Raw genomic sequence first — 24,320 nt, 5'->3', positions numbered from 1 at the left:
TTCGAATGCTAAAAGATCCCCGCCTATCACATGCAAAAGTGTGTGATGCGTTGATTCACGTGCATTTATGCACTGTGTGTTTGTTGTAATAATGATAATGCGCCTCAGTCGCTTGCCATGGCTCTATATAAAATGACATTATTATTACTCGTTCTGACCGACTGTGCCTAACCCTTATGCTTACCGAAGTACTTGATGCAAAATTTCCCTACTTAAACATACGTACCTGATGCAAGTCATATTAAATTATAAATATAAAAAAAATAAAAAATTGAAATAAGCTTATCTGCAAGGTGAATTTAGGCAATAATTCTTTTTTCAATATATTGAATAACTTTCAAAAAATTTTAATAAAAAAATTGAAATAACAAACTTAAGATTTGTTAATGCTAACAATTCGGTAATATTCTGCCTCAGATCTATCAATAAGCATCTGATGATTAATGGTATCAAATGCTGCTGAATGATCATATATATGTCCACATTCACCAATATTACATTTGGACAAATATCGATTCTGGTTTACTTGTGCAGTTGTTTTTCATCACAAGAGATGACGTTCTTTGGTTGGAGTATTGTATTCGTAGTTTAATACTTTCATTTTTGTTGATTGCTTGGACGTTATTTTTTATGACTCTTTTTATAATTTTTTCATCCTGTTTAAAAGCGGTTCACATGTGATTCTTAAAATATATTACCACGTTATTTTTGTTACTATTGTTGGTTGGATTGTTGTTGTTGCTGATTTTTAGTTCTTTGCGTTCTATTATCTTCTGGATCATGGAATTTTATATCCGTTACTAATGATTAGTTTAGTGAGTTCGAATCTCCTGCTTTGACAACATTCACTATTGCCATTGAGGCATCAACCTTTGTTGCTTTAGTGTAGACTGAGGTTTTAAATTCATTTTGGACATTTTGTATTAGTACGTCTAGGAATGGTAGTTTATTGTCAGTTGATTTTTTCATTGTAAACATTAATTTGATCGAATTAACAAAATAAAAACCCAACGTAAGCACAGCAATTAAAAAATGTAAAACCTATGAATTAATTTTTTATTACCTTGTTTATTAATTTAAGTAAATATAAACCGACAATCGTTGAACGAATATTCCTAAACCTTGGGCTCAATTGTCATTACATGAGGAAACTTAAGAATTTTCAAAAAGAAATTGAAATTGAAAAATTAATGGAGGACTTAATCAAATTAGAAAAACTGTTAAAAACTTATAACACTCAACACAAACATTGTTAACGACTTAAAAGCAGAAAGCAAAAAGTTAAGAGGTAATCTTAAAAGCAAGATTCTCACGAAGGAATTGATCAATGCTGCAGCAACTTTAAAAAATAACAATTACATTGTCATCCGAAAAGCTGACAAAACCCCAATGTATGTCATTATGGATAAAGATGATTATTATGATAAACTTAATGGCATTTTTAGTGACACTGACAAATTTATTAAGATTAGCAGTGATCCAACTGCTAAACGTAAGACAAAGTTGAATGATATCATCACAAGAACCAATGACAAAACAGAAGGGAAAATACCTATACTCACGGGTGATATGAACCAGAATATGCATACGGTACAGTCAAGGCGCATAAGGCTAACAACCTCTACGACCAATAATTAGGCAAAGATTTGCGATCACTTATCCTATTGCAAAAATGTTCAACAAAATAATTACATCTTACACCCCTATAATTTAAAATCAAGTAGGGAATTTACAAATTCTCACAAAGGTCTCAAGATTCTCACGAAGGAATTGATCAATGCTACAGCAACTTTAAAAAATAAAATTTACATTGTCATCCGAAAAGCTGACAAAACCCCAATGTATGTCATTATGGATAAAGATGATTATAATGATAAACTTAATGGCATTCTCGGTGACACTGACAAATTTATTAAGATTAGCAGTGATCCAACTGCTAAACGTAAGACAAAGTTAAATGAGATCATCACAAGAATCAATGACAAAACAGAAGGGAAAATACCTTTACTCACGGGTGAATATGAACCAGAATATGCATACGGTAAGGTCAAGGCGCATAAGGCTAACAACCTCTACGACCAATAATAATTAGGCAAAAACTTGCGATCACTTATCCTATTGCAAAAATTGTGAACAAAATAATTACATCTTAACAGCTATAACTTAAAATCAAGTAGAGAATTTATAGATTTATTGTCTACAACAAAACCATCCATTAACACCAAAATTGCATCTTTGAATGTGAAGTCACTCTTTACAAATGTTCATGAAGAAGACACAATCAGCATAATAATAGATGGAATATACAATTCCAGTTATTCATCACTACCAATTCCAAAAGATGAATTAGTTGCGCTGCTCTGCTCCGAAGCGCCTTTCGTTGGCCCGGGTAACATACTATATCAGCAAATAGTAATGCAATGGGCTCTCCATTGGGAGTACTCTTCGCAAACTTCTATGTCGGATATATCGAAGAAATGTTATTTAAAGAAAAACCAGAACTAAAATCTAATATATACTGCCGATATGTTGACGATATATTTGTTACATATGAAGATGATGATCAAATAGCAAGACTTCTACAACGACTAAACTCGTCAAAACTAAACTTTACAATGAAAATGCTGTTGCCAGTAGGAAAGCAGCTTTCAAACAATGGCAGAAGACGAAGACTAATGAAGATCGAAAGACATACCGATCAAAGAACACAGAAGCGAAATGTCAGGTTGCGATAGCTCGTGCAAATCAATGCAAGGTATGGCTGACTGGGAATAAAAGCGAACAAATTCGGTTACTCTACCGAATAGCAAATCAGACCAAAAGACTGAAAAAGGATTTAGTTGGTGCCATATGCATAACGATTAATAAAGGCACCATAATAACCTTTCAGAATGAAGTGAAGGATCACTGGAAGGATTACTTCAATCAATTATTGAATGAAACAAACCCTATTGAGGTGGACTTTGATGCACTTCCGGTGTAAGGACCAATTCAGGGCATCAATGCTGAAGAGCTTACGGATACGCTGAAAGCAATGAAAGTGGGTAAAGCGGCTGGCACGTCTGGACTTACAAATGATATCTTCGAAGCATCTGGTGGGCAGGCTTCAGAGCCTTCTTACTTATCTGTCGGGAGATGTGGAGTAAATCGATATTACCAGTGGAATGGAACAGTAGCACAACTATGCCGATATATAAAGGAAAAGGAGATCCACTGAAATGCTCCTCATATTGGGGTATATGTCTTCGAACATCCCCTGAATGTTATTTAAAAAGTCACTGAGAGAAGACTGTTGTCGTGCGTTTCAATAGGTTGATATCAGTACGGCTTCATGGCAGGGAGATTCACTATTGATGCTATCTATATCATTCGTAAACCACAGGAAAAGTCGACTGTTCCATTTCTTTGTTGATTGTACTGGGACAGCCGATGCCGCCGTTCGTGGATGCATACGTGCGGCGTGGAGTAGATAGCACCTTCTTGCTTTGGTACTGATGCGGCGTAGCATTCCTCGACCGCTGCGCTCATAGCTATACAGCACAGCTATACGTTCCGTTCTGATGAATGGTGCAGAGTCGTGGCCGATGACAACAAAACTCAAACAGTAGCTTCACCGAACTGACATGAAGATGATTTGTTGGATGCAGCATGTTGACCTAAGGGACTATATCCACACAACCAAAATCCTGAACCGATCGAGACTGTGCAGGTGCACGTTAAAGGATGCATGTTGTTGTCATCTCCTATTTGGCTATGTGAAGCGAAGCGAAAACGATACAATAGTTTCCGTTACTGGGCACTCATGAGGTCACCCAAAAAAGTCCTGGACGCAGACCATACAGGAGGACTTGAAGGCTCTTGGTCTCAAGAGACAGACGCAATGGATAGATCGGCTTGGAGACAGAAACTGATGAATGGAATAAAAAGTCCGACCCAAACGGATGGAGACTATAAACGAGGATTGATTGATTGATTGTATGGCTGGAATTACAGTATATTATTTTGCTATAATTGTCCATGATTTCTCTTGTAGTTTCAATATTGCGTGTGTGTTTTAAACGTGTTATAGAGTCTTTCCTTTTGTGCATGGTCAGATGTCTAGTTAGCGATGTTGTAGTTACTCCAATATATGAAACATTCTGGCGTGCACATCCGTCAAGGGGACATGTAAATTCATATATCAGATGGCTACGTTTTAAAGCCGAACCATGTTGAGAAGTGCAGTTGTTGTACATGACAAGGTTTGATGTTTTTGCATTCCTATAATAAATTTGCAGTTTTATTTTGTTAGAAGGGTTAGATGGCTTGACAGTTTTTAAATGATTTGTTTTAAGACAGATTCGTCCGTTTAGTAGTTGGTGTTCATATGATTCCTATAATAAAAGATGATGTCAGTGTTTGGATTATGTTGTTGGCTGCTAAGTTGTTGTAATTTATTTTTAGTTATATCCTCGATCATTGCTGTGCTATATCCATTGTTTACCAAGAGATTCGTAATTCTTTTCAATTCCACGTCAAGTTTTTTGGTTGTTGATGAGTGGGTTGACGAATGCTCTTGTTGTACTAATTTTAAATTGCTCAGTGCATTCACTTTTTCCATTGAAGCAAACCTGAATGCACTGAGCAATTTAAAATTAGTACAAGAGTAAATTAACCCGAACAAAGAAATCATATCAATTAATAAAGAAAATAGTAAAATTATCAAAGTCAGTAATAACAATAAAGAAGATAGTAGAATTAACAAGTCAATAATAACGGTAAATGAAAATCCCAAGAACAAAGACCTGGGTGATACAAATTCTCTATAGAAACTGCAACAAGTACTTGTTTAAACAAATTCTCTATATAAACTGCAACAACTGCAACTGAAGATGATTGAAAAATTCTTTCGAGAATGAACTGGAAAACAAAGGGAAGACAACAACAAAGATGAAGAATACGATACCAGCTAATAAACTTAGCTGAAGAACTTTGCATTGTTTAAAGAAATTATATAAACCGAACATGCACTGAAGATGATTTATGAGAAAACGAAATAAGACCTTATCTGCATGAGGAATAGGAATTCGGATAACAACGGTTTCATTAAATTTTCATGATGAACTTGGATAATTCTATTTTCCAGAAAATTGTAGTAAGGAAAATTGAAAATACAAAATTTAAATTGATTAATGCCAACTATTCGGTAGAATTCATACAATATTGTATAATATATATATATATATATATATATATATGGTTATAATTATATTGTAATATAATTATAACCAATGATTAAGGAGCTCATTAAGCCAAAGTTTACAGAAGTTTTTATTTCTAGTTAGAGTTTTTTACTAAATATTAGATTTCGTTTCAGAATCAATTAGTTCATTAGTTTATTATTTTTATTTAATTTTTATTTTTTATATTTAAAATATTTGGGGACATTACACCATTTTACTGATTTCATTCTTGAATGTAACATATCAGAATTCCAATCGAAACAAATAGTTCGCAGCACTTCAGCCACTGACCTAACAGAATCGACGTCAACGGGTATATCTATATTTGACTTATTTTCAATTCGTTTAACTAATTTTAAAATTTTTCATTAATTCTATCTTGCACTGGTATATTCAAAGTCTATTCATAATTTCAAAAATGCCTGTTGTTTATCATTGTGTGGTGTTTTTTGTTGTGGTTTTTCTTAAACATATTTGTTACCTTTTTTTTATAATTAATATTGTTATTATTTATAATAATGCGTTTTTTGTACGATGTTGATGTCGTTCTGTTAAAATTACATTTGTTGTAATTATTATAAGGAATTCTGAAATTTAGAGTTAAATTGTTCTTACTGTATTATAAAACTTTGGTAAGAATGTAAGAATGATTGTAAAAATGTCGCATGTTATTGAAATCGTTCCATTCGTTCAAGTGATCTTGTGTTATTCATTTCTTTTTGTACTTTTGTAAGAATCTCGTTAAATAGTGATACCGATGCATTTTGAGTTTTTATGTACATCAACCATACATTTGAAAGAAACTGGTTTTGTATAAAATTTGGTTTAAGGATGAAGTTGTTTGTGTATTTTACGGTTTACGTTTCATTGTTAAAGATTTAAATTGTTTAAGATTTTTATTTGAAATTTTACTTTTAACTGTACTTAAATTATTTTGACTGTTTTTAATAACTTTTTAATGGTCTGTTGGTTTATGGTTTATTCCGTTTTATTAAATTCAAAAAAGAAACCAATCGTTTAGTAAATTCCTGCAAGGTACTTCCTTATTTGGACAGGCTAAAAAATTTAAACTGGCTTCTCTTGTCTACACTCATCGCAGAGCTGACCTCGTTTTGTTGTACAGGATTATACATGGGGATGTATCAGTCAGTCTTTTATTGCGTACGTGAGGACACAACTGGAAACTTACAACAGGATTATGCCGCGAGTATTGTCGCAAATTTTGTTTTTCAAGTCGAGTTGTAGAAGACTGGAATATGCTCCCATATGAAACCGTCAATGCATCGAACGTCAACGTTTTTAAGACATTAAGATTTTTATTTGAAATTTAAATTAAATTTCGTTAAAATTTAAATTTAAAATTGGCGTTTAAATTTATAATTTAATTTTTATCGATATTATTTCCATTGTTTTTCTGTTACTTGGTGATGTTCCCTGTTTATTTCTGTAATATTCATCTTTCTTTATAAATTTATTACGGTTGCATCTGGTCTAATGACAATATTATGTAATTTACCGTTATTCAATTGATACATACGTAATGATTATTTGGTTAATTTTATTTTTTCTTTTTATTTATCTCTAATTTTGTATAAATTTTCGAGTTTTGTAAATTTATAAATTATGGCATTCATTTGTTTCTAAGAATAAGAGTTTCTTTGCAAATTCTTCTAACATTAAAAGTTTTTATTAGGGATATGATTGTCGAACTTAAACAAATGGAGGATTACACGAATGGATAAAAACAGTTGGCAGCAAAAATATTAAATTTTTGTTTATTATTCATAACAATACTAGAGAAATTTATAGTAAAATTTGTAAATAGCTCATAGAATCTTGCCATTTCTCGATAATATAGACCTATTGGTACTAGATTAGTCTCAACTACTAAATCAACTAATACATTAGTAAGTTGAAACATAATAATTTTGATGAATAGTACCGGTAAATTGAATTTATGCATAAACGGAAAAAAAGTTGAATGTAGGAATAATTTTTTACACATGGGCAGTTTGATTATTGCAGTAAAAAAAATTACGGAAAAAAATAGGAATATTTTTCAAACTTAAATGAACAGAAGATTAGCATAAGATAGCAAATTTTGTATGCCTAATTACTAAAGATATACAAAATTGCAGGTGCTTTATATAATTCTCTGACATTGTAATATATAGGAACGACAACTCTAGCACCAATAAAAAGCAGTAATGCAGCTATTAAAGTATGGAATGCATTGATGGTTCTCAAAAATGACCCTCAACACCAAATAGCTAAAATCACAAATGAATTGTGTGACGATGTGAAGAAAAGAGCCAATGTAAGTTTCCATGATAAAATTTGACAATTTGTATTTTTATTTTCTAAAGATGTTCATTTTTTGGTAATCGCTTTTGTTACTTTTGTTGTTTCAACTGATGAAAAATATAATTGGATTTAATTTTATTACATTTCACATCTAAAATCAATTTTTATTATTTACAGGAAAAATATGTGAAGATTCAAAATAGGCAGTATGACTTTTTCTATCGTTACTTTATTTTTTTAATGTTTTTTTTATGTTAAAAGTTTATTAGTTTTTAAACTTCCTATTTTATGATCTAAATCACGTTGGTTATACCAAATATAACCCATCTAATTGCTACATATTGCTTTAATTGACTTTTTGTTGATTTTTTGAAATTTTTTCGATAAACATTTTTGAAATGTTGTTTTAATAAAAGTATGACAAATTTGTCAATAAGGAGTGACATGTTTTTTAATGTTGCCTTTTTCTACAACTACTTGTTGACTTTGGTTACTTTGTTTGGATTTATCTTTTTTGTCATAAGAAACTGCTTTGCTCAAGATATATTGTTACAGTTTTTTGGTGTCGATAAAAACTCTTGCTTTCTTAAGTTAGTTCGGCGTTTGATACAGTACAGCCTTACGGAAAATAGAGTGACTCTATATTGGCTGACATCGTGTCTGTCTGGACGATGTATTTTTTTCTGGTGGCATCCATCAGTTTATGTTCTACAGGGTTCAACCATTGTCTTTGATATAATTAGATCGTCCGATAACTTTTTTGCTAAATCTGTTTTTTGCCCAACTTTTGGATTTTGGTGAAAGTTGGTTATATTATAAAAATGCATCTATTAGATAGAATTATTATACTGGTGTAATTTTAATAACGTGTCATTTTAAAAGTTTCTTAAACACAATGACATTGCAATGTTTGGTATGTTTGGTATTAACCGCTAAAAAATCATTATATCATTATAATCATTACCTAACCTACATAACCTAACCATTACCATCATCACATATCAAAAGCTGACTGGGACACATTTACAACAGAAACTGAGTCACTCTTTCAACCAGCCCTATTCAACACCCTACCTCAAAACTAAAAACCAACTTGAAAACATACCATAATATCAATAATGTCTCCAAAAAATGCATCCCTGCCGGCCGGCATAAAGAACATGTCTCGTGTCTTTCCAAACATCTTAAACAACTCATTAACAAGAGACACCTTTCGCCAACCTGACTCCCAGTCAGCTCTAGTACAATCCCTCACCAAACAAATCAATACATGATAGCAACCTATAAAAAAGAACAACTGAACCAACATGAAAACTCCAAGTTTTGAAACATGAAGCTCATCCGTAAACTGGACTACAAATACTTCCAATTGCCCAATAATCTTCCAACGATCAAATCGCCAACAACATCAAAATCTTTTCCTCCTTACATCCGCACCAAACCAATAAAGAAAATCGTCATACATTTAGGACAATAAAATCACATTTAATAACCAACACTCTAACCTTCACAGCTCACGACAGCAAATCCGCCATCAAAAAATCCAAAAATTCGAAATTTATAGGCCCTGACAACACCTCCAACATCGATCTCTAACACATCATTGATTACTTTGGTCTTACATTCATTCCCATCCCTAACCCCAGCTGACCACCAATAAGTTTTCCGCCCGAACCACTCCACAACCACATCCTTACTTCAGCTCTCTACAATCATTGCCCACGGTCTCAACCAAAATAAGCCGGCCCACCGTACCATTGCCATTTCACTCGACTTCACTAAATTCTTTGATTCAGTTAACCATGTCACCCTACTCAATATTATCTATCAATCCGCACTGCCTTTTTATCTCACCAGATGGTTTCCAACTACCTACACAACCAACAATGCAAAACCCATATCCGCAACACCACCTCAATTACTGGGATCATTCACACAGAAGTCTCTCAAGGCTCCGTAGTCTTTCCCGCACCATTTAATGTCTACATCCAAGACATACCTACACCCCCACCTAACGTCCAAGTAATCAGTTACGCAGACGACTTTATTATCTCATCATCAGGCCCCCTATAAAACCTATCACTACCATTCTCAATAACTATTTCACAAACCTTGACAACACTTCTTTCCAGGTGAGCTTGGATCTGCCACTTTTCCTTAAACCTCCACTTTTAATAGTTCTACATTTCTTTACCCATTTCTTATTTGCTTTCCTCTCTTTATAGCCAAACCATCTCAGCCAAATGCCTCTAATTACATCTGACAACTCATCTATATCTAATCCTTTCTTTATTACCTCAATACTTAGACCAACCATCAATGAATACTCTCGTTATTCTTTTCAGCATCTGCATTTCTGATCTCTCTAGACATGTTTTCAGCCGTCAAAGCCCAGGTTTTTAACCCATGTAATAGGGCATTTTACACATGTTTTGTATACCTTACCCTTCAGACCCAATGGCATACCCCAAGAACACAGCACTGAAGTTGTTTTTCTGAATTTTTTCTATCCTACTTTTGTTCTATTCTCGGCCGCTTATCCGATCCACCCTCCTCACTTAGTATATAACATAAGAGCCCCACTCTTTTAAATTCTATTTTCCCAGGTTTCCCAGCTGCCCTGTACCACCCTTTCGCTCAGTAGTATCATTCAACTTGCATTGTTTACAAATAAATTCTTTGCTTTTGATTAATCGTTTGTGGGTCTATTTATAACATTTTAAACAAAGTATTGAATTTTCTCCGACTCCTTCACCACATACTGCACAGGGAATTTACCACGTTCAAGAGTATCTGAATTCTCTCCCCTCTTAACCATAATGACATCCTTTTTAGTTGTGCACATAATGTTTAAAAAAATTTGTTTAATTATCTCAATTAATGAACTTTTTGTACACAGTTGTATCAAATTGTAAAATAAATTTCAACGTTAATTTTTACCGGAATATATTTTCTTAGACGAACTTACTTAAAATAAATGATATTTATTTGAATTGTTTTTTGTACATATTCGACATTAGTTAGACTTTTTTTATTGAATAAATTTTTAAATAAATATTAATACACAAATATACGTGATGCGAAACAAACAACGCCTAAAAAACTTGGGCATGTAGCAAACAAATTTTACTTGGTAACAAAACTTTGGTGTTATATTTATCCAAAAAGTCCACAATTCATCATGACAAATCTCTTGGTAAACCAGATATCATTCTTCTTTTTAACTCTACTGAAAGTGATGCCGATAACAGATCATTTAACTTCAATCTAGTATTGTAAAGGGAAGATCATCAGATGGCCGATGGTCTTGTTTTTTTTAACAAGCTTGACAAGCTTTCATTGCTGTTTCATGACCTGAATGTGAATAGTTCTGATTGGAACAAGTCATCTTAAGCTATACTTTTTGTCAATTCATCGCGTATCTCGGGGAATGTTTTGTCGAGTCACTATTTAAGAAACGTTTGGACAGTTTTATTCAGTTTAGAAAACCACACAGATTTTAGAACAAATTTCTAGAGCTGGATATTGCAAAAAGAGGAAGTGAAAAACTAGGCAATGTAAAGATGGCAATGGATCGTTGTCAACTGTGCTTGCGCGACAGGAAAATACAAAGCTTGTGTGACGTGTGTTCTAGGCCCGCTTGTCCTGCATATTCTATGAACTGCTGTGTTTGTCCTATTTAAATATATATGTATCTAAGGATTTGTGGAGCGCCCCTATTGAATAACTTCAGAAGCGCTAGCTTCACTCGAGAGTGTCAAAACAAATGATGTTTCAAACGTTTCTTGAAAACATGTCGGCTCATGTGTTGAATTTTTTCAAATTTACAGATAGTGAGTTCCAGATTTTTGCAGACGAAACAGAAAATCTTCTCTTCCCAAAACGAGACGAATTGAAGCATAAGATCACTATTATCGGAGGATCTCAGTCGACTCCGATTTGCAATTTCTGAAACTAACTGTAGTTGTTTCCTCAGATAAGTTGGAGTGTCACCAGCAGGACAATCTCGGATTAGAAGAGCTAGTTTGAAAACGATTCTTTCTGGCATGCGGAATTTCGAATAACCAGCAACAAGTCTCGCTGCAGCGCTCAGAACAGACTGCAAATCATCACGAAAGGATGAGTTGACACCAAACATAATCGCATTGCAATAGTCAATTTTTCCACAGATAAAACTACGAACGAGTGCTTTTGTTGACTCGATTGTCAAAAAACGTCTGATGGATCTTGTTCTGTGGAGTTGGTAGAAACATTGCTGGCAGAGTTGACTAATATGCTTTCAAATGAAAGATGAGGATTCAGTATGACTCCGAGATTCGTTACTGGATTTTTGTAGTCATTTAAACGGCTGAGGCCATGCGGCGTTCCCATCCACAAATATTGAGTTTTTTTGACGTTAAGTTTAAGCATGTTAGATGACATCCAGCGACCAACCAAGTCCACTGCATTCGACACAGCAGTGGAAACTTGAAGTGATGAGTCAGGTAGTTCAAATCCGTAAAGTTGAATATCAGCAGCATATAGGTGACAGCCAAGACCGGCTGCTTCGACGACGTTGACGATATCTGCAATGTACATGATGTATAGCAAAGGTCCAAGTACTGAACTTTGTGGTACACCGCAGATCAATTCTGAAGAAGACGTGCCCAGACCACTCCCATCGACGCTGACAACTTGAGACCTGTCTGCTAGGTAGGACTGGAACCACCTGAGAGCATCTCCACAATACCAAATGAAGTAGATAAATGCTTCAATAAAATCTGGTGGTCAACTTTGTCGAAAGTCGAGAAGTGCCAGCAATGATATGTTACCAGCATCAATGGCGTCACAGACATCTGAAACCACCTTCAAGATCGCTGTCTAAGTTGAATGTGCTCGACGAAAACCTGATTGAACTTTTGGAAGTAGTGAGTTTTTGTTCAGGCAAGCGAGGAGCTGGCGAGCGACAAATCTTTCAATTGTTTTGAATACGAAAGTAAGGTTCGAAATGGGTCTGTAATTGGCCACAACGTTGTTCGCTAGACCAGGTCTCTTCAACAACGGATTAATTACTGCAATCTTTTGAGACCTAGGTAATGTTGATGTTTGCAAACATTTATTGACCAGGTTAGATAAAGCGTATCAACAAAATCAACAAAAATGTTGGAATAATATAATTTGCATTGCGTAATAATTTGCATTGCTTGCGCGACAGGAAAATACAAAAACTTGTGCGACATGTGCTCTAGGCCTGCTTGTCCAGCATATTCAATGAACTGCTGTGTTTGTCCTATTTAAATATATAATTTGCATTGCATTTTATTATATTGGTATTAGAATTTAAAATCATACTTATATCGAGCATGCGAGTGTCTTTCCGTAGCATCATAACCCCATTTAGTGCGTTATTTCATTGCATATCAAATGCTTAATACATGTATTTTAGTTGATAAAGTATGTTAACAATATTTGAGAAAAATTAAATTTGTTAAAATTGATTTATATAGAAAAATTAAATTAGTTATGGGAACGTATCTTTTTTGCAAGTTGATTTTAACTTCTTTAAAGAAGTTATTATTTCTTCTTCTATAATTCAGGAAAACTGTCGCTGATGGAAGCAATCCAAATACCTTAAGAAAAACACTTGCTGTAAGTTAATAAAAAATTAATTTAATTTTTTACAAATTTGTTTTTTCTTAATAAATTAGGGTTAGTTGTCAATAATAGTTCATTTAATGAAGTAAACTGAATAAAAGTCAAACTTGAAGGAAACTAAATGACGAAAAGCTACTACGTTTTTTTTATAACATTTTTTTTGTTTTATTCTGTGAAAAATCATACTCTGACAAACGCAGAATGTTATTTATCATAATTTTGCCAACCAATAAAGGGTGCATTCCATTCTCCGTTATCCTACTCAAGCATTTTTTTTCAATGGTCTTGTCGGCTATTTTCTGAAGCCAACACCAGTTACAAAATTCGTCAACAGTTTGGAATTCCAAAAGTAGCAGAAACAAGTGCACTTCTCGCTTCACCAGTTTGGTATGAAAAAGATTACATTTACAACAGAGCAGCCAGAATTCTCATGCATAGCAAATCGGAGTTTCTAAGAGCCAGTTGGTTTTTACTAAATTTTATTTATTCATTTTTTGTACAAATATTATATTAATATTTAAAACCGGTAAAGTTTGCATGTTTTTTTCAGTGTAAGTAAATACGGGAGAAAAGTTTGAATTTGCATATATATTTATATTGTTAAACAATTTTCTACGCTTCTTTAAAAGCAAGAACATTTTATTTATTTTTTTGACAACTATGAACAGAATTTTTTATTTGACAGCCATTATTTAAATAACATTTAGATTTTTTTAAATTTGTACGAGTACATCTAACATCCGTGAATTATTGGAACATTCACCAGTTTAATTTAATCAGAAAAAACTAAGATAACATTTTGTAGAAAATCTGTCGCTACATACATCAGCACTGAATTTGCACCGTTTCACAACAAACACATTTTCACCAGGTAAAACTTGTTGTGACCGTTCAAATGTATGTAAGCCATAAAATACTCAAAAATACTGATACTCAAAATACTCAAAAATACTCTCAAAATACTGACACTAAGTTATGTTTTTTTAATAACTTGTAGTTCTATATTATATTACAATTTTACAATTTTGAATTAAATCTAAGCTACAACTTCGTCTTGAAAAGTATTGTGAGGCAATGAAGAGAAATTTTCAATAATAAGAAAAATGTTCAATAATAATTTTTAACAATGAAAAGTATTTGCCTAGTGGCTTCGAAGAAATACAGTAAAATTTTTGCGAATATTTCAAATAATGCTTCACAGCAGTTTTACGGTATTGCGAAAGCAATAAAATTAAAACTAGTAAATTCATCATCGTTGTCCCACGTAAACAGTTATATGAATGAAACTTTGCACGTCAGTGGAAGTGGAATTGCAACATAATCAAAGATTGTTGAATGATTTTAACAAATAATCAAACGTAAATTTTTTTATCACGCATGAAAAAATGGTATTGTCCGACCACTATCATCATTAAGACATCCTTTTTCTTTATTTCTTAAAAATATTTCTAATAGAAAAATTGACGAACACGAATCGTATAGTTCATTCGGTTTTTTTATCGACAGCAGATTTTCTGATTTTATTCACATCCAAGGGCGAATTCTGACAACTTTTTTGTGTGAGGGTGCTTAAAAACTCGTTAGCTATCTATTTTCTGTTATTGCACAACACTTTTTTAAAGTCTAAAAAGTACTTGAAGAATATATATTGGCTTAATTTAAAAACAATTACAAAAAATTGGTTCAAGTACCTGTTCGGGTATCATGGTTCAAATGCATTAAATTCCACGCTTATCACTTTTAATGTGTATAATGCGTTGAGGCACGTCTATTTATATACGATATGAGTTTGTCGCTGAATTATTAGAGAATTGTAAAAAATTATCATTATTTTTTCTGATTACGTTATTTACAGAATGCCTAAAGTGTGACGAATTGTTGTTTAGTAACAAATTCAACAGACAGATTGGTTTGCTGAGGTTTCACCCATTTGACACACAACTAGCTATTGTTGAAGAAGTCAATGTCCAGTATGTCGTTTTTAAATTTTTTTATTGTTACGCCTGTTAAGATTGTTTTCAAAAGTAATGAATTTGCTTCAGTCGCTTGCACTGGCGTTTCACAAATGGCCTTATTATTATTGTTATTATTTAAAAGAAAGGAAATGTGGCTTTATGCAGAAGCGACTTGTGCATAATGCATTTTTGTTACTCATCAATCTAACATCGAGTGCTAGATCCCAACATGACTGAGTGCCTATCAATAGTAATGTAATGCATCTAATTTTTGAAAAAAATGATGATGATGATAATAATAATAATAATATTAATAATGCAATTTAAGAAGCGCTAATCGCTGTGGTAATAATAAGTTGAGACCTACCTGACTGTCAATTTTATTGAGTTTTTGGGAGGTTGGAGCCAGTAACGTTATAATCTAATGTTTTTAGATATGTGGTTTATTTTTTTTGGTAAATATGAGCAGATTTTTTTATTTTTTATTATGCAGCTCTGACATGTGCATAATTGGTTACTTGTATTATAATATATATACACAACACACGATATACGTTCATATTTTTTGTGGACGAGCATGATGGCCTTTATTTTAGCCTAACACTGTTCGAACCAACTCATCGCAAATAACAACAGAGATAGCGGCTAAAGTTTGAAAATTTATTATGAAATATTACAGAGCCTTGGGAAAGATTATAAATAATCTGTGCTGGAAAATAGCTAAAAAGATCTAAACTTTTGTAATAATTGATTTATAAATAATAAGATTAAAGATTATACTTTTGAAACAATTGTAGCGTGAAAGCAATTAAGAGCAGTGTTTCCGAACGTGGGACGGAATCAATTTTATTCGCGAAGAAAATGATTTAAAATATACTAATACATTATTTGTTATGAAGATGTATTGGATGTGATGAAAACGAACTCTGATATTTACGAATTATCAGACGGCTCATATATCAACCAGCCATGAGAAAAGTTTTTTAAAATCCAACGATTGGTTTGATATTAAATGTTATGTGGAAGTTTTCAGGTGTGGAAGTATATCGTTGATCTCATTCTTTGAAAGGAAGCAATCGTTGAAAAGCGCAAGTTCTTTATGGAGAAACAAACAAAGAATCAAGGATGATTTTAATACTCAAAATCCTAAATATTTATTTAATTTTTCAGATTTAATTCGTTGAATTGAAATTTAAAAAAAATGTTTAAGTTAAGAGTATATGAATATCTATTTTTTCAGTGCATTATTGAATTTGATATTAAACATAGCATGCGGCTGTCGAACGTGTCTGGCGTAATTTGTATTTTTACATTTTTTTTATATTCAGAATTTATGATTGGGACACAAATTCAAAGTTGGCAACGGTACACAATAACAAACCTCACACTCGAATCACTTACCTCGAATTTATAAACGCGTATGATAATACGCTGCTAATTACTGGAACCAGTGAGTTTTATGAATAGTTTAAATTTAATAAAAGTTAAACTATATCAAATATAAAACATTTTATTGTCAAATTATTTTTGTTTTTAGACTGATGATATAGATAATTTTTTATTTCCAATCTTTTAATCATTTGTTTATTTTAAAATATAAAAAATTGCTAGACACCTTTTACACAAAAACTTTAAAGACGCTTATACTCTCTCTACTTTTATGTATTTTTATGAGCTTTTTTGACTGCTGAATCCAGGGTCGGATAAAAATTTATTAAAAATATTTAGTCTTTGACTTCGAAGGAAAATTTCTAATTCCCAACTCCGGGTTCCGACTTCAAAAAAATTCCAACATTTTAATTATAAATAAAATAACTTTAAATAAAAAAAACGTTTTAAATCAGTCGATGCACAATATTTTTCTATGTAAAATATGTACCGAAACAAAATAATTCAATTCTTTTTTTTTACATAAATATAACACTGATTGACATATGAAAATAAAGTTTCTGCTGGCTTGAATATTTTTGCTGATTTTATATATTTGTGTGATGATGATACCAAATTTAAAATCGGAAATTATGTAATTCGTCAAATTTTTACACAAATGTCTATATTCTGAGGTTAGTAGCTGAATTAAAAATAGGGTTTTTTCTTGCATTCCAAAATACAAATTTTATTAATTTGTAAATTTCCTGAAATCACTAAAAAAATAAAGATTCTATATTTCTCGTATTGGAAAATATGATTTAACTGGACATAATATCTTTATAGTTTTATTTCAATCCCGGTTTTGTTATGATTATAAAAGTTGAGGAAAAAGATGAAACTTCTGCAACTTGCTCAATCGTCAAGTTATTCAATCTACTGTAGGTTCACTTAAGTTTGATAAATAAACCAGGGCATCGAACCGTAATTTTTTTCGTTTCGGTTCACGGTTTCGGTTCAATCATCAAAACGAATTTCGGTTCCGGTTTTCGTTCCTGAAATAATATCGGTTTTTTTGGGTTTTCGGTTTTGCTCCGAAACTTAATTTTTTCAAACATAGTTCTTAAACGTATGTAACGGACATGCGGACATCCAACTATCACCACAATGCCAATTTGAATAAAATTTTAGATTGTGAATAATAAGAAATCAATAACAAAAATGATTTTTAAATGTTGTCAGTATAAAAGGAAACGTTTCTAATATTTTTTTTTCAACAAATTAAAACAATCATTACAAAGATATTTTGAAATCACTAATATAAATTTCAAAATAAGATTGTTTCAAAAAAGATGACAGTTTCCTCTGATTATTAATATATCTTCTTAACTGTTTTCATTTAAACCTCTTCTGCAGTCTTTGAGGATAAATTTTAATCCAGATACTGATTCTTCCAGGCTCACTTGTGTAGCTGGTACTTCAAAATTTTGAAGATGATCGCGCTTGATCTCTAATTTCTCCGATTATACTGTATTTCACTTCACGTGGCAATTCTTACTCAAATTATCGGCGAACTCAGTTGGCAAAACAAACGAAAAGAGAGGTAACTAATTTTCAAAGATAATAAAAATTAACATAAAATTTTAAAAGAAATATTATCTAAATATTTTTTTTCTGAATTTGACAAAAATATTTTTTTTTTAATTTTTAGCATCGAACCGTTATTTATTTCGTTACGGTTTTCGGTTTTGGTTAAACTAGCAAACAATTTATTCGGTTCTGTTACTGTTTTGTTCTGAGCAAAATTTCGGTTTTTAACGGTTTTCGGTTTTGGTTCAGTTCCGGTTCGATACCCTGAAATAAACACAATTTCTTCAAACACATACTTGTTTAAACTTTTATTTTAATGCCAACAGTAACAGAACTACTGAATCACAGAAATGCGCTAGAGATCGCAAGATTGCTAATATTGAACAAGTCAACTCGATCATACAATTACCAACTCAACTCTTTAATTTCCAACTTCAACTTCGTTTCCTGCTATAAAATTATCCGTCCCTTATATATATCCCTCTGTCACTGCCGTCCTGGAAAGAATCTAGCCTGTCTACGTAAACAGCTTTCATCTTTGCTCGTATTTTTCAGTGTTCTTGAATGCAGTAAACAACGTCATTTAATCCGTAAATGACTCTGTATGGCCCTATCCAATCTCGTTGAAGTTTCGGAGGCCGTCCGTTCATTTTGTATTGGCTTTATAGCCACACCAGTCATTGCTTTTGAAACCTGCATTATTTTTTTCAACAAAGATGACTTGCTTATCTTTCTTTCAGTTTGCTGATGATACAAGCGTAATAACTTAATTTTTTTAATGCTAAAACATCTACCGCAATTCAAATCGGCAAAGGAGTCTTACAAGGAAATCCATGTTCCCCAATTTTATTCAACATGTTTTTCAACCTCTTCATGAAAATTTTGGAGGGTTTGGAGTTTCGTCAATGTGGTTAAATGTGGGGTCCAGCAGCAGATATCAAATCCAAATTTAGTTTATAATAAAGTTTAATCCGTAATATGGTTTCTGTTTTAATAAATAAAATAATAAAGAAATGACCCAACGCTTTAGACAAGACTTGCGAGCGTGCGGAAAAGTCGGTCCGTACCCCTGGCAAGAAGGGCCCGTATATTCCGACCCTGAGGTCTGTAAAAGATATTGTATAGATATTGTAAAGACATTGACCGGCGAGTCCCGGCCAGGAAAGCGACCGCCCGCGTGAAGAAAGCGAAGGTGGGCGACGGTATCGAGCGGCCGGTGGCGTGTACGATCGCCACGGCGCTGATGATCGACACCGACCCTACCGTGTCGACGATCGCCGTCGCAGCCAGGACAGCGGCGACGACGAGCGTGTCGACGGAAGAAACGGTAGGCGAGAACGCGGTGGCAACCTTCACGACCACGACGACGAAAATTTTACAATTGGCGCCCAACGTGGGGCTTCTTCTTTTTCAAGCAATAAAAAAATTTGGCATATGTGCTAGGTACAACCGATGAAATTCGGAAGATATGGAGACACATCTGTCTTGTTTATTAACAGGTGAGGCTTCTCAGTGCCTTTGGGACCTGACAGGACTAGGATACCACGAGTTGAAGTCGAAGCTCGAGGATCGTTTCGGGACGAGGGGTCATGAATCGTACAAGCACGAACTGCACATTCTTCGTAGGAAGCCTGGCGAGTCCCTCGGCAAATTGGCAATTGGCACAAGAGACCAAGCGCTTGACGTCATTGGCATACCCAAGGGAACAGTCAGCATTGGCTCAACAGCTTTCTAAAGACTTTTTCTTGTCAGCGTTGGGAGATGCTGAGCTGGAGCTGAAGGTCCGGGAGAGAGAACCGAGGAACATCGACGATGCACTCAGGTTCGCCCAACGACTTAAAGTCACAAGATCGTGGTTAATTCATCTAACAGGTCTTATATTTAGGTCATGGAACCAAAATATCAAACCAGAGGGTTGAAGACGTTGGAGCGGCAGATGACAGAACTTCGTCAGATGTTCGAAGAGTTCTATCGTGGCCCTCTATGTTACACACAAGCGAAGAAAGGTGATTGTTACAGATGTGGCCAGTCATGCCATTTTTCATCAAAGTGCCTGCAGAAGGCGAAGTCAAACAAGCATCAACAAGTTGACAACGAAGCAAGCACAAAAATTTGCTACGGTGTGGAAAGCCGGGTCACTTTTCGAGGGAGTGCCGCATGGCAAAGGTGTCAAAGAGGATGTGGGCCGATCGAATCAATCGACATGCAGCAATGACCAAGCCATTTACCTACCAATCAACGTTGATGGAAAAAGAAAATTGGGCTTACTAGATAGTGGCAGCAGCGTCTCGATCCTCCCAACGTCGATGGTAAATGTCTCAAAGATTCAGCCGTCAACGAAGTTCCTGAAGGCAGTAAACGACACAGAAATACCGATCAAAGGGCAAATTGAACTTTTGATCGAATCAACAAACACTCTAAGCCAGCATCACTTTGGTTTCGGACAGTGTATCTGAAATCTTGCTGGGTTTGAATTGACTGAAACCCAACAACGTTTCGTGGAAGTTTGGGCAGACAAAAATCACCATTGAGAAGAACTCAGCAGCAGTGGCGCTGGTTACCAAAGATGTTGGTGCAAACCGGATGTGCCGAATAGAATTAAACGAAGAAGTAGAGATTCCCGCGAGAACGGATTTCGACGTCCCATCAAAGATCGTGGTTCGACAGCCATCGAAATTTGAAGTTAGTGGATATGTGCTCCGATAATACACAACTATAGCTATACTTCCCATGTCGTTCCGAGAACAATGTATCCGGGTCATGAATATCAGCGATCAACCCCGAATGATTCTTTCCCGAACGCAGTTGTCAAACTTGTACCCTGCAGATGAAGAAGCGATCGATGACGAGTATGAAAACACAAACCTAATGGAAGTTTTGATCAAGCCACTGATCAAAAGTATACCGGAAGAAGCAACGATTGAATTAGTTAAAATGTTGAAAATTTTTTCAGAGGTTTTTAGTTGTTCCAAACAAGAAATCGGGATGGCGAAAGGAATCTATCATGAAATCGAAACCCTAGGAGCCCGTCCTGTCAAACAGCAGTTGAGGAGGTACCTACCTACTCATCAACAAGTGGTTGCTAAACAAGTGGATGAAATGATTGAGCAAGACGTGATCGAACCCGCACATGGGCCGTGGTTTTTTAACGTAGTACTGGCGAAAAAATTGTGACGAGTGTTGCAGATATTACAGAGGGAAACCACCACGTCAACGAACTGAAATTATTTAACTAATGAAATGCTTATCGACAACTTTTGGACACCGCATGAGCGAACGTCGAGCACGACGTTTAGTAGGGTGGGGGCTTTGTAAAATCTGATGATTATAGTGGTGGTTGTTATTTTCGTTGTTTTGGTGGTCAGATACAATTCAACTGGACTTGGGCTCAATTATGGTTTGAGGACAAAGAAAAGCGCATGCATGATGTGCACGTGGTGCTGCTGAACGATATGAATATTCATCACGAGACACACTTTTACAGCATGCTTGAACTTTGGTACACTTTTCGATGGTGGACAAAGACAGATGCATAAATTATGCAAGCAGCTTGGACGGTTGATCATGTTACAGTATGTATAAAAAAGTGAAAATGGAAAGACTATATTATATATACTCCGTCAGCTGCAGAAAGAGGGGGGTGGATTAGATTTAATTATTGAACGGTTGATTATTCTAGATTATTGGATTATTGTATGATTTGGTTATTGAACTAGTTATTTTAATTTTATTGATCGTTGTCGAATATAATGAAGGTTAATCCGTAATATTGTTTCTGTTTTAATAAATAAAATAATAATAAAGAAATGACCCAACGCTTGAGAGAAGACTTGCGAGCGTGCGGAAAGGTTGGTCCGTACGCCCGACAAGAAGGGCGAAACATCTCTTTCGCAAGGCCCGTATATTCCGACTCTGAGGTCCGTAGAAGATATTGTAGACCGGCGAGTCCCGGCCAGGAAAGCGACCGCTCGCGTGAAGAAGGCGAAGGTGTGCGGTATCAAGCGGCCGGTGGCGTGTACGATCGCCACGGCGCTGATAACCGACACCGACCCTATCATGTCGACGATCGCCGTCGCAGCGAGGACAGCGGCGACGACGAGCGTGTCGACGGAAGAAGCGGTAAGAGGGAACGCCGCGGCTACTTTCACGGCGTCGACGACGAAAATTCTACAGTAAATTAATTTGAAAAAGAAGAATAAAATCACAAATTGTTTAATCAACCAACAAAAAAGATAGCCCCAACTACATCATGATTCAACAATAATTTCTGACGTGCAATTCATCATTTTCACCATCTCCAGATATACCTTCCCAGTTCAATGTGGTTGACGGCTGCAATTTCTTTTGCTGATGATCAAAATTGCCGGCTTGGATTTTTTCTATACAATCACCATCATTTGTTGGTGACATTGAAAACCCAGCCTACAATGAAGTTGCATTAATTGTTCGGAAATGAAACGCCCTGTCCTTCAGACCAAATATCAACATATGCTCTGAAAAGGTGCCCAAAACTCCACACATACTTTCATAAATTAATAATCAGATATTGGAAATCTGCAACAATCCGATCGTGTTGGCTAAATGGTTTAACAATTTTAATTTATAAGAAAGGAGATTCGAACAATCCGGCCAACTTTCGTCTCATAACTTTGAAGACCCTAAAACATTTTCTCAACTGTGTAAAAAAATAGACTATACAATTTTCTCAATAAAAATAAATTTATGAACAAAACACTCAAGGATTTTATCCGAAAATTGATGGGCTGGCGGAACACATCCAGATAGATGTTGACCCACTTGAGGAAAGATGTTGACCCACTTGACAAAAAGACATCAACGCATATTAATAATCGCGCTATTTGGAATATTTGCTATATATCGCGATCTTCGAAATTCGTTTTGAGAAATGAGTCATTATCTCATCAACTCAATGCTGCTTTACCATGTAACATACGAATCTATAAAATGCATATTACAAAAAATACTCAATATCAGTTTCTATTTACAGGCAACTCACACCATTGTTACCGCGAGAAAGGGGGGCTTCAAGATGACCCATGTTCCTCGCTATTATTTAATTTATATTTTAACCCGCTCATAAAGTTCTTAAAGAGTGACTAATTTAAACAGTACGGATACTTTTTGAGTCCAACCTCGGATGTGAAGGCTAGATTTTGACTTTAAGTCGCCGAAATCACGGCAATTATTGCACCCAGTTCGGATGGTGCTTAAAAATTAATTGATCTGAATCTAGATTGGTGCAATTGGCCTGGCATGCAAATGAAGATAGATAAAATTGAATGAGGAAAAAAAGGTGGCTTATACTTAAAGGTTAAAGGTTACTCTCTCTCTCTCTCTCTTTTGCGTTTGCTTCAGAGGTTTCAACGACAAACACACACAGCGTATATGAATACGCGTGCAAACCACGCATCATACACATTGCATATGATAGGCGGTAATCTCTTTGTTTTCGAACCCAGTCATTGCAATAGCAAGACCACGCCGCCCTTGTGATTAGGGGACTATTGTCGTAGATAACATACCCATTCAAACTATGGAAAAGGTTTTTGGATTCAAAAACATGGGGGAAATTTATGATTCAAAATTAAAAAATGCAAAAACCTTCTATGACTTAGATTGCCGACAATTTGGACAACCTACTTGGGTAAAACGCTTGATTCCCAAGTTTTCTCGGTGGTGCTAAACAAACGAAGAAACATATAGCGTCCAGCTGTGGATCCGTAGTTGGGTTCAAAACGATATACTGAACGACATAACAAGATATTGACCAAAAACGTTAATTTTTGTTTTCATGCGATACGGTTGATTGTCTGATATTCGCAGATATCAAAAAGGAAGGAGTCCAATGTCGCAATTGTTCGTCAATCTCAGTCCGGACATCGCAATTTTATAAGATAGAAGAATTGAGGTCGTGGAGTGGACGGTATGTCACGAAACAAATTTTATTCATTCTAGAAACTTCAAACAATCGAAATACATTAATAGCTTAAATTCATATATAAACTCTGATTTTGAAAACTGTTCAATTATTGTAAATACATTTGAAATTACGCAGATTGGCTTCTTTAATACTTTCAATTTATTTCTATTATTTTTATAAAGAAAAATGTAATTACAATTGCGCTCTGGTTGCATTTTGTCATCGCAATGACTAGGAGAGTTTTTTGAATAATAACTCGATTTTTTTGGTTACGTGTGATTACGTTTTGTCATAACGTGAAAAAGC

General features: G+C 34.5%; 3 protein-coding genes across 3 annotated transcripts; all 3 read left to right on the top strand.

Moving 5' to 3' along the window:
• Nucleotides 1-11,941: 11,941 nt before the first annotated feature.
• Nucleotides 11,942-16,582, top strand: HELRODRAFT_166855 (hypothetical protein; the record flags this gene model as incomplete). The annotated part of the gene is made up of 5 exons (XM_009012047.1): nucleotides 11,942-12,010; nucleotide 13,214; nucleotides 13,466-13,621; nucleotides 15,016-15,130; nucleotides 16,444-16,582. 5 exons carry the CDS (start codon nucleotides 11,942-11,944, stop codon nucleotides 16,580-16,582), a joined length of 480 nt encoding a protein of 159 aa, XP_009010295.1.
• Nucleotides 16,583-19,086: 2,504 nt separating this feature from the next.
• HELRODRAFT_166854 (hypothetical protein) lies at nucleotides 19,087-21,609 on the top strand (the record flags this gene model as incomplete). The annotated part of the gene is made up of 8 exons (XM_009012046.1): nucleotides 19,087-19,176; nucleotides 19,235-19,466; nucleotides 19,573-19,781; nucleotides 19,946-20,079; nucleotides 20,133-20,382; nucleotides 20,579-20,755; nucleotides 20,879-21,223; nucleotides 21,439-21,609. The coding sequence occupies 8 exons, from the start codon at nucleotides 19,087-19,089 to the stop codon at nucleotides 21,607-21,609; spliced, it is 1,608 nt and encodes a 535-aa protein (XP_009010294.1).
• Nucleotides 21,610-21,879: 270 nt separating this feature from the next.
• HELRODRAFT_166853 (hypothetical protein) lies at nucleotides 21,880-22,254 on the top strand (the record flags this gene model as incomplete). The annotated part of the gene is made up of 1 exon (XM_009012045.1): nucleotides 21,880-22,254. The coding sequence occupies one exon, from the start codon at nucleotides 21,880-21,882 to the stop codon at nucleotides 22,252-22,254; it is 375 nt and encodes a 124-aa protein (XP_009010293.1).
• Nucleotides 22,255-24,320: the final 2,066 nt, after the last annotated feature.

This window comes from Helobdella robusta, assembly GCF_000326865.2.
Source record: "Helobdella robusta unplaced genomic scaffold HELROscaffold_10, whole genome shotgun sequence".
Taxonomy (NCBI): domain Eukaryota; kingdom Metazoa; phylum Annelida; class Clitellata; order Rhynchobdellida; family Glossiphoniidae; genus Helobdella; species Helobdella robusta.
Note: the sequence above shows the minus strand (reverse complement) of the source record. Positions and strands in the feature narration are given on the sequence as shown.